At 32.7% G+C, this 12,301-nt stretch overlaps 1 protein-coding gene across 1 annotated transcript; it reads right to left on the bottom strand.

Annotated features, from left to right (window-relative positions):
* Window positions 1–5,829: 5,829 nt before the first annotated feature.
* Window positions 5,830–7,907, bottom strand: LOC131027102 (probable receptor-like protein kinase At1g11050). Its single transcript, XM_057957083.2, is given in 2 exon segments — window positions 5,830–6,460; window positions 6,462–7,907. Coding segments are annotated over 2 exon segments (1,824 nt in total). The 5' UTR covers window positions 7,790–7,907; the 3' UTR covers window positions 5,830–5,964.
* Window positions 7,908–12,301: the final 4,394 nt, after the last annotated feature.

Here is a 12,301-nt window from a genome sequence, read left to right as displayed (position 1 = left end):
GTATAAAGTTTGAAGAGTTTTCTTGGAAGTTTGTGTAGTTTGTAGAGTATTTTGGCTTCATTTGTGCTCTCTATTTTGAATGAAGTTGCGGAAGATTTTATGGACTGATATCAAAGGGATATTTTGAATAAAATGGTGTATATTCAAATACAAATCTATACATGAATGCTATTTTTCAATTTGTGAAGTTATTTGTAAAACTGCATTGATTTTCTCTAGCTACAATTGCATTGTTTTGAAGAAATTGCTATTGAATCAATTTATTTTAAATGAAGTTGCAATTTTGGTTTAATATACATATTTCAAGGGACATTTTAGAGACGTGTTAGGCAAGTAAAAGTTTTCTAGTGTATTAAATGAAGACTAGAAGAAACTTGATAAGAAAGTATAAGGAATGCTCAAGTTGTATCTCCTTGCTTCCATTCTTGTAAATATTTCTAAGGACACTAAGACATCTAATTTATGGAAAATGATAGTCTTATAAGTAGTTTATATTTGAATTAAAATATTAAGGAAGCTATATTGCTAAGCATTTGGATGCTATTTGGTCTTATTTTTAGTTAGCAAGGATTTGTTGATGTTAAGCTTTAAGAAGATGATTGATATATTTTTTTTCTTTCCCCAAATCATTGAAAAAATCAATTATTGCAATGAATGGTGGCGCCACATAGTCTAAAATGGTTTTCCTTGTTACTACATTTTAAAGTGAAAAAATGAGGAAATTTGTGGATGGGGGTTCAAAGGATGAACTTTCATGTTTGTTTGAAATGAAAATAAACTGTAGAATGAAAGTTTGATTTCAATTGTTATAACCATTGATCTTGTATAGAACCAAATAGAGATAATAGATAATCAAATCAACAAAGTAAAGAAATAAAGGAATAGAAGAATACTACACATAACATAATGCTCGCGTGGAGAAACCCTTTCAAGAAAAAAATCCACATACAAAGAAATGCACTTGACTATATTAACTTCCATAAATTTTATAATACATCGCTAGTAACCTCGTCTTTTTTGTCTTCAATCTAGCAACAACTAGTTTTCCAATCTCAACTCTCTATCTTACCACAATCGTAATGCAATGCCCTCATTAAAAAAGTGTTGCCTTCCAAGGGAAAAAACCCTAACATAACTTCCACCACAAATTTGCTATCTAATGATGAACAATCTAGATTGGTTGTGAAATTATAATATTTTACAAGGTAGTTTTCTGAAAAATTGTCTTCAAGGGCATTGCCCTAAGGTGGGCTACATCATCCAAATGCAATTGAAAACAAGACCACTACTTGGTGAATACAAATTCCCTTATGGAAATTTAGAAACAATATTAGGCACAATTAATTACATATGAATTACAAGTTTGACAGCATCTTAATCCTAAAAATGTTTAGGGTAGACACAAGGGAAAAGGTGGTGATAAAAAAGGGGAAAAAATAGATCCAAGATGATCTAAAAACCCTAGAAAGACTAGGTTCAATTTTTTTAAAAAAATTATTATTGAAATAATGTAAGATACATAGATTTCGGCAATTAGAAGATCACCAAAAAATAAATATAGAAACCTTTAATAGTCTTACAACTTAAAACTTCAACAAAGAAACATCCATAAACTTATATTCAAATGTTGGAACTTTAGGAAACATGTCTATTTGAAGATGAAATGTAGAAACAATTAAAATAATATTGATTTATCCATTAAAATTCTTTTAATGATGATAGTGATGTTTTATTCATATATATGATAACATTGCTACTAATGATTTTTAGTTCATTGATTCAAGTGTCCCATATTGCGTGACATCTCACAAGCAATATTATTTTTTTAATTATAGAGCATATGACAATGGTGAGGTGTTCCTTGACAACAATAATTCACATAAGATTATTGGCAAAGGGAAGCTAAATCTAATTTGCACTACCACATAAAAAAAATAAAAAAATACATAAGATTGTGCAATATGTACAAACCTAATGAAAGTTCTCCTGCTCAAGCCCATATTGAAATAAAATTGTAAATGCCTCTGCTTTCTTTGTGTGACTTGGGTTATGCTTTCTAGACACTATGACTTGGAGGGATGGCCACGTGTCCTCCTATATATTGTAATATATTTTTAATTTAATAGATAGTGACGCACAAATTCATAAAAAAATTAAAATTATAAGCAAGACTCACTCTTCCTCTACATTTATAAAATACTAGCAATTGCATCTTGGTGTGCAATGGGTACACCGAAGAGTTCTGGAAGGAAAATTAGGAACAAATTTGGCATATTTTTGCATATATTTGTACAATACATGAGATCAATTAGTAGGCCATTTAACAAATGATATTGTTCCTACAATTATGGTCTAAATGAAAAAGTGATAGCTTTAAATCAACTATGCATCAACTTTAAATGGATACAAAAATGACTCAAATAAAACCTCTAAATTAGACTCTATTACTAATAGACTCATGTTATGTTCACAATTCAAGGAGAGAGAAAGATAGGGAGAGGCGGCGATAAAAATAGGGAGAGATAGAGTGGGTAAGGAGATGGAGATGGAGAGGGCTAGGGATAGAAGAATATGGAGAGATGAAGAGAGAGATGTGAGAGGGATAGATAAAGATGAAAGAGATAAATATATATATATATATATATATATAGAGAGAGAGAGAGAGAGAGAGAGAGAGAGAGAGAGAGAGGAGTAGAAATATAGGTGTGCAAAAATGGAGAGATAACAAGCTAGATATAGAGGGAGAGATGGAAGAAGAAATATGGATAGATGGATAGATATATAAAGACAAAGAGATAGAGAGGTAGAGAGGAAGAGAGATATAGATGTAGAGGTCTAGGAAGAGAGAGAGAGAGAGAGAGAGAGAGAGAGAGAGAGAGAGAGAGAGAGAGAGAGAGAGAGAGAGAGAGAGAGATGGATGAATAGAGCTCATGTGGGACATGTCTAGAGATAGAGGGTAAAAGAGGAAGAAAGAATGAGAGAGGAACTTAAAGACAAATAGATAGAGAGAGGTAGAGTGAGATATAAAGATAAAGAGACGGGGAGAGATAGAGATATATAGGAATAGGGAGAGTGAGAGCTAGGGAAATGTATATATGGTGAGATAAATTAATGTGGAGATATATATATATATATATATATATATATATATATATATAGAGAGAGAGAGAGAGAGAGAGAGAGAGAGAGAGAGAGAGAGAGAGAGAGAGAGAGAGAGAGAGAGAGAGGAACTATTTTTCTAAAACAATGATTGATAATACCCTATAAACATGCAAGATAATAGAAGATATCTTGGTTGTCATTATTTGTTATTGACATTCTACTAGTGTTATTGTTATTTCAATGTTTTCATGCATTCTTTAATCTCAATGTGGCCAGTTTCAATACATCAATGTATAGAGTTTAAAATTCTAATCGCATTTACACTATTTATAGAACCCTCTTTCCTAGATAGAGATGTGTATTAGCCCATTTTTTAGAACAAGCCATATATTTTCCCTTATTGGAACATAAGTGAAAAAGAGGTAGTGTTTTAATCGACGTTATCTTACGGTGCACTTTTTGATAGCATTTATTAATTGAGTGTATGTCATCTGATTCTTTTCTCTTACAATTCAAATTTTATTTGATTTGATTTATTCAAAGACCATTTGATAAGTACCCAAATGAATATGAAACACATAGAAATAAATATAATTATAATATTATCTAAAAATGAATTTGCATTATATAAAACATAATATAAAATGGGATTCACTACTTAAATATTGTGATTATAATAACTCTAATTAATAATTCTTAATTTTAAACATTCAAAATGATTATAGAAGTTAAAATAATTATTAATTAGAATTAAAGTTATGATATATTTGATTAAAATATTTATAGTTATTTCATGATTATTTCCAAATAATAACTAATGAATTATATTTTATACTTATTATATTTTTCAATCTTAAAATTAAATAATTATTGTATTAAAATAAAATTGTATAATTTTAATTCTAATTAGAAAAATTAAATCTTATTTTAATTAGTTAAATATATTTTGATTAATTATAATCTTAATCAAATTTAATTTAAAATATATATAAGTACAAGTGTAATTATAGAATTTAATTAACAACTTAATCTTAAATCTATTTTTTTATTATTATTTTAAACAAATAAATTAAATCTTATTACTTCGACCCTTAATCTTAATAAATTTCGATTTTAAGTAAAATCAATTTAAAAAATAAAATAAGACATAAAAGCTGAAAGTTTAAAAAGGAATAATAGGGGAAAGGACCCAGTAGTTGTGCACCCTAACTTTGCGCTTCTCAAAATCTTACTTGGAAATTTAAAATCACTCCGATTTTTTTACAGCAGCTTACTTGGCAAGTCCCCTGCTTATAACTAAGGTTTCAGGGCCACATCATCAAATATGATGCCACATCAGCATGCTTTTTGCCAAGGTGTCCAAAACAGCCCTAAAAAAAAGTGAGACCAATAGGCGTGCAAAAGAGACCCCAATAGTTGTGCAACTGACATGGCATCACCTGATTGGTTACTTTTTACAATATTAGTACATTTCTTAACAACTATTGGTACATTTCCTAACAACTGTTGGTACATTTCCTAACAAAAATTGATATTTTTTGTTTCAAACAATAGGTTTTATTTGTTCAATTTTTGGAACAAAAGGTATCAACAACCCTCCCAACAATTGGTACATGCTCAACTACTGGATCCTTTTCCCTAGTCATATTTAAATCTATACCCAATCATTTTACCATACGTTGCCACATATTCTATCCCTTGTATATTTTTAAAAGATATTTTTTATTTACTGCCTGCTCTAATTTAGAATAGGATATTGAAACTTAAGAGGACAAAGTAAAAAAGTTAAAAGAGAAGATTCAGACGTTTACCTTGGCAAACCAAAATGGCACGGATGGCAGACAAATTAATTAACGGAGGCCTTCTAACAACCGTGGACAATGGACGACAGAAGCGGTAACTTGGATGCAGACAGCGATAAAGAATAATGAACGGTCGTGTAATTTCAATCGTCTTGGAACATCTAAGAAGCATTTTACAGATTGATCTAGAAAAAGAGGCAGTCCATTTTATATAAGAAACATCTTCGGTGTATTATCTAGAGTGTTTTTGGATTAGATTGTGTATGATTTTTTGTATCAATGTTTCGGATCATATTTCATGATCTATCATCAGAATAGTATGATTTTTTACATCAGATCACACTCTATAATCCATCATCAAAATAAAAAAAGAACATACAGAATGAAAAAAATCGATGTAATTAAAATACAATATTTTATACTGTTATGCTCATTCCATCGTTTCACTTTTAGTTAGTGGAGAGTCGATTAATCCACTCAATGAAGCCGCATATTTTGAAATTAAAAAACTCCCTCAACGTAGACAGGCAAACCGAAAATTCCTTAAATGCATAAATCGCATGTAAAAAGATACCGAAGCGGCAACAAACATGGCGGTGCATAAATGGATAGCATTTAAAAATTCACTCATACTGCAACTACTTACGTCACATCTCCATATGGCCTTTACACAGCATTTCAAATCGAGCATGTGGACAAAACTCACACAAAAGTTTTCCAACCGACGCAGAAATTTCCAAAACCATAAATATTTCAGATCAGAACAAAACAAAATGAGCCTCTGACAAGACCATGACCGACCTAAAATCCAAACCTGTTCCTAATTAATTTTAAATAATCTGGTCATTTTGGTCTGTTAATGTCTTCTTTTGATGTTTTATTCCGGTAATGAATCATAAAATTCAGAAAATATTAGTTAACAATCATTATGAACGGTGGAAATTCGATGATTTTAATTTACAGCTGTTTGTCTGCGCAGTACGCAGTCATGACAAAGAACTTACAGTGGAGTCGGCATTAACAATCAATACTATCTAACAGAAAATACAGGCGTACATGGTCACCGTATAATGGTAAATGAACTGAAAGACGGCAGAGTATCTGAAACAGAAGAGTCACCGTCGCCGTGTTCATCAGCAAAAACTCCATGACCTGTGAGAGGCAGAGGCCTATCTGGAATTTCTGGAATTTGAGCCTCTCCCTCCAGCATCTTCAATGCCTCCACAATGCTGGGTCTGAATGCCACCATTACATGAGAACAAAGAATACCCACCAAAACAAATCTCTCCATTGTGCTCTGAGACCCGTCCTCCCGGATTTTGCCATCTATAACTTGGGAAGTTTTACCCGCCTTGACAAGCTTCCACGCCCAATCTGTAATAAGAAATTCTTCAGCAGATGTATCCAAAGCTTTTCTCCCGCTCATGATCTCCAGCAACACCACACCAAAGCTGTAGACATCGCTCCGGTCGGTGAGTTGTCCATACAGAGCATATTCAGGGGCTAAGTAGCCATGGGTACCAGCGATTCTTGTGGTGAGATGTGATTGCCCGTGTAGTGATTCGGGCAAGCCCAAAATCAGCAACACAGGCATTCATTTCATCATCCAGCAGAATATTAGTAGCCTTGATATCTCGGTGATAAATTGCAGGCTGCACGCCGTAATGCAGATAACACAAGCCCTTAGCCGTGCCGAGAGCAATGTTCTTCCTCTGTTCCCAACTCAGAGTTCCCCTGTTTCCCCCAAAAATGTGTTCATCAAGGCTCCCATTCGCCATGAAGTCATAAATCAGGAATCTCTGACGTCCCTTTTTGTCATCGCTAGAAACACAGAATCCTCTCATAGCCACCAAATTCCTGTGCCTTATGCTGTTGATGATCTCCACCTCGTTGATGAATTCAGTTTCCCCTTCCGAATTGCAGTTTGTGATCCTCTTAACCGCAATGGGGCGACCGTCGGTGAGGACACCCTTATAAACTGTTCCGAAACTCCCCTGGCCGACCACATTGGCATCACTGAAATTGGCCGTTGCAGCCTTGATCCGGTGAATGTTGAACCAGACAGCGCCCATATTGGGCTTCACGGTGTCTTTTAACAGACTCCTGTTATTCCTCACGAAATACCTGTGCTTTGCCTTGCCCTTCATTCTTACCCACAAGCAGTACCCGAGGCCTAAACCAGAGAGCAGGAGGAACCCAATGGCGGCACCTGTAAAACCATAGAACAGAATCCGTCGTTTGGGCTTCCTCTGAAGAAATGGCACACGGAGAATGCAGGAAGCAGCCTGAGTAGTCATGGGCCCTAATTCATTCGCCACTCCTGCAGCATACAGGCAAATGAAATAGTAACATTTTCGACTGGTTTTCTTTGAAATGTTTTTGATCATGTCTGTTAACTGCCTGTGAACTGCTTCCCCACTGGCATAACATGCACCACATGCAGGGACACCAGAGAGATCTCCTTTACAGGCGGTGTCCAAAGAAGTGGGTCCGAGCAATTTAACCCAATCTTGTTTCGTCTTTATGCCTCCGCACAAATGGGGACTTGAGACATAATCTGATGTATCATTGAAACATAGCTGAACCAAATTTTGGGGAAGTCCCATGGAGGTGAGCTTCTGTTGAAATCTGCTGAAACAGGCAATGGCAGAGGCATAATTGGGTAGTTCGAAGATGGATTGATCTCGCAGAAATTGAGCAAGACCCACACCAATCACAGTTCTCAATGTGGTGCGACAGTTTTCCAGTTGGGCGGAAGTTTGAATCGACTGGCAGTAGGATGAATTCCACGACATTTGAGTTACATAGTCGAGATTGATTGGGCATTCAGCGTGGGCTACAGAAATGTACAGAAACAACAGAAGAATGGGTGCTTTCCAAGCCATTTTTGTTACAGACACGATGAATATGAACAGTGCAGCGGAAAAACCCAATACTTGACAGGCCCAAACTTTCACCCAACCGTGTAGTTTCAGCGTTTGTATGCAGTCCTGTAGGAACTGCTTTTAATTGCTTTTATTATTTTACCATAGATGAATACGACTGAAATATCCGATTTAATCGACGACTTTACCGGTCACTGGTCGGCGTCACCTGCTCCATCAACAATTTATTATAAATTAAATGCACCGCGAATTACGCGCTATCTCGATTTGATAGATGCAGAAGAAGGGAAACAAACGATTTTAATTATACTGCATCTGTACTGCAGTATGTGGTGTAATGATGGCTTCAATATATCTTATCTCTTGTAGGAGTTGAAAGATCACAAGTTTTCTATCATTAGATCAAGTCCGATGTTAACAGCTTAAAGCAAAGATGTTGATATATGTAGAATTTGATTGTATCCATTAAAAAACAAACATGAAGGATGTGGTTCTATTTTTATTTTGTTGGGAAGAGGGTCTAATAGCTGTCCACTTTAGTGTCTTTCTTAAGTTCTTATAGGTTAGAAAAAGATTTTTTCTTTGTGATTGAAAAGTCTAAATTATTATTTCATTTTTAGGTAGTTACAACAATTGTGGGAGAAGTTGTTTTGTACACAAGGTCAAAAAATGATCATTTTGGAAGCGTCAATAAATACCTACACGCAAATGTCTCATTAACTATACACTACAACCACCAAAAAAGTTGTACAACTCCTCTAATTAATATCCCTTTAGAAAATGTGTCAATCAATACCCAGTGGAAAGGCACCCACCCATGTTTCAATTATCGTTTATTAGATTTCGTTGATTAAAAGTTCACAAAAATATTAATCTAGGGGAAAAGCACAAGTTCGTGTTCATGTTCCAATTATTAATTTTAAAAAAACCAAAAAAAACAAAAAACTAAAACCCCATTAATAAATTTCACATGTACCAATAGCCACTCATATTTTAACATTTTTGGATCATAATTGGCCCATTTGTGCACCTTTTTTGGTACCCATAGCGCACGACTACTAGGGCATTTGTGCATAAGTATTGGCAATTTCAAGTGCATGGTTATTGGGGCATCTTTAAGTAGGTATCAGGCGACACTTTGAAATGTGTACTTTTTGACCCTTGCACACATAATGGATTCTAGGACGTGCATCGTTACTACCTAAAAGCCAAAACAATAGCTATAAGCAGTTAAGTTACATGCAAAGACAATAAAAAAAAAAAGAGTCAAAATTCACTGTATCGTTTTGAATTTGTGGGTGCGCGAAGTTAGCTATAATGGCTACTGGTATGCTTCCCCTAGTGGATCAATAACTGCCCATTTTTTGGAAAAAAAATAAGTTAGGAATTAGATCAATTGTGCAACTTTATTGGTACCAATAGTGCACAATTCTTGAGGCATTTATGCATAAGTATTGGATAAATTGTGCAAATTCTTTGGTTGTCAAAGAAAATGGGTAATAGAGCAATATGGAATATGTTTCAAACAATATTTTAAAATGACCATTTTTTGACCCTTGCATGCATAATAGATCCTACAATTACAACCCATAAGCTAGAACAATAGCTATAAGCAGTTAAGTTTTTGATTAAGGTAAAAACAGGTTTTGAAGGGGCCCCGAAACCCTTTACAAAAAATCCTTACAAGATAAAAGCATTAAGAAACCCAAAGGAGCATACATAAGAAAAACCAGCATAACAACTTAAAAAACCAGCTAAAAAGCCCCAAAAAACCAGCGATAACCAGCAAAACCAGACAGAGAACAGAAAAGGGACTAATTTACGTTTTTCAGGGCATTAGCCAAGTTAAGTTGCATATGAAGACAACTAAAAAAACCAGCTATAAGCAGTTAAGTTGCGTATGAAGACAACATTTTTTTTTTGTTGAAATCCAATGTACTATTTAGGAGCTTAGACTGTGCAAAGTTATCTATAATGACTACCGGTGCTCTTCTCCTATGCACAAACAATCTAATTAGTATGTGTTAGAGCCACAAAAAACGTTGCAGAATTCCTCTAAATATTCAATGGTAAACTATACATGCACAAGTGAACATGTATTAATGCATATGAAATACTTTTCTAGAGCTTCTTTTTTTATTGGAAAAACGCATCTATATTAATAAAGAAAGAATTACATTAGAGATGTAACACCTTGAAAGAATAGTTTAAGTTTGACTACAACTGCAACAAGAAATTACAATGCTGAACATGTTACTCAAGGGAAACAATACAAGTGCAAGTTGCAAATTACAATAAGATAGATGTCATCTTTTTCCAAGCTCGTATCAAGCAAAAGGTCTTCTGCAATGAGCTTCGTAGCTTTGAATATGGAATGATTGTGATCTTTAGCAATAGCTCTTAGCTAGGACTAAACTTGATACATTTGTGTCTGAAGCTTGACATTGTAGCTGATTTTCTCTTTCAAGGCTTTAGCTAGAGAGGATTGTTGTAAAATCATACAAGAAAATAGACCATGCATAATTACTTCTGTAGGAGGGAATGCATTTGAGAAAACAACTTTGCATCTTAGCATCCAAATATATAATAGAATAGATTGACAATAGGATTTTGATATTGCATTCTAGAGTAATGCAATCCTAGCATTGTTGATTTCCAACTTAAATTTATGTTAAATATATCAAGAACACATGTTAGAAGTGTTTGTCAAATTAGCTAAGAATGTTTACATATCCAAAAAGCATGTAAAGGAATTGATTGGGAGGTTAGGTGGTGAGCAACTATTGATACATGGTCATGTAGTGGACCCTCTCACCTAGTTTTGTGGGATTGAAAAAAAAATTGTTACATGATAAAAACACTTTTTTCCCTTTCTAATAGGTATCTTAAATTTATGAAGTAGATATTTTATATGTAAAATGTATTCATTAAATATCTATAGTCATTTTGTCAAACATATTATAGATGTAGACATGATGGGCATACATATGTATTTAATAGCCATAAGAACATTTTGTTTGGAGAATAGTTTTTATCTTATATTTATAGCTAAAGAAATTAAATTGGTATTGGAAAGGACGTTAAAAGTTTCCTCCACCAAATTAGAAACTTTCATATCTATGTGACAACTTGTGTGTCATAAAAACAAAATAAAAATCTAATTCCATTTTATCGTTATCGTTTTTAATTCTAAAATCTTCATTCTCACTTAAAGTTACTTAAAAACTCATGGGATCTATTGCTTTAAAAAAATTATAATTCTCATTTGAAATGTACTTAAGAAATAATTCAAAAACGCATGGGATCTATTGTCTTTAAAATTACTTCTACTTTTCCTTAGTAACACCCTCTTAGAAATTTTAGCGAGCCTATCTTTGAGACTATAGCCCAAACATTATTAAAATTAAAAAGAAATAAAATTACACTTCAAAATATGTAAAAGTCTTAAATGAGTAAAATTAATTAAATATAAATCACACTATTTGCAAGTCAAATGATGAAATAAGGCAACTCACACTAAAAGTAAATGGCATTTTAGATATATGAGTTGAATAATAAAATAAATTGGCTAAAATTATAGATAAATATTTATTTATTAGTATAATTAATCATTTTATATATTAAATATTAAATTTACTTAATTAAGTAATTTTATATATTTAAGTAGATTTGACATAAAGACTTCACATCAAGTTGAGTTTATTTAAATTAATTGCTCTTTATGTTGAGTCTACTATTTATATGCTTTGAATTAACCCAATTCTTTTGTTTTGACTTATCCTCCCAAACCCTCTATATTATAGCTATTTCCTCTCATCTATACAACTTTTGATACATATAATATAATTCTATTATTTTTATTCTATTTGTTCTTGAATTTATTGTCATCTTGTTATTTGATATTATGGTGATTTAGTATTGCATTATCTTTATTAAATCTAATGACAAGCACAATTAATTTCCAATTAAATTATGTGTAGCTAGAATTCACACACAACTCAATGGATACAATATGTATTAATAAAGCACCCTTTTTAGTTCATGTTACTAATTCATTTATATGTCAATCCAGGGGCATATCTTTTGTCATGGTGTTGGTTCTATATGTACAACATTAAGTTTCAATAGATTTTGAAATTCTAATGTTGTGTATAAGAAAAAACATATAAAATACTAAACTAAAATTGTTACTCAAAATAAAAATCTATCATATGACTTGAAAACTATTTAAAACAAACCATAATTTAAACGCAAGGTGTTGTAGATTGATATAGATGTTACATATTAATATAATTGTACAAATTAGTAAACCTCACTTAAATTAATATAATAAAATATGCTAAAACAAAATAAATTACAAGATTCTATGTTCTTGGTGTATAATCATACTTAGGTAGTACTTACGTGATAAGTTAGTTACAAGAGTAGATAGGATATTTCTTTTGCATATACATCCAATCCAATCTCATTTTCTCTTGTAATTTTATTTTTTTCTTGTTTTCATCTTGTCTA

Source organism: Cryptomeria japonica, chromosome 5 (assembly GCF_030272615.1).
Source record: "Cryptomeria japonica chromosome 5, Sugi_1.0, whole genome shotgun sequence".
NCBI classification, from domain to species: Eukaryota; Viridiplantae; Streptophyta; class Pinopsida; order Cupressales; family Cupressaceae; genus Cryptomeria; species Cryptomeria japonica.
The sequence above is the reverse complement of the archived record's forward strand: the minus strand, read 5'-3'. Positions and strand labels throughout refer to the sequence as shown.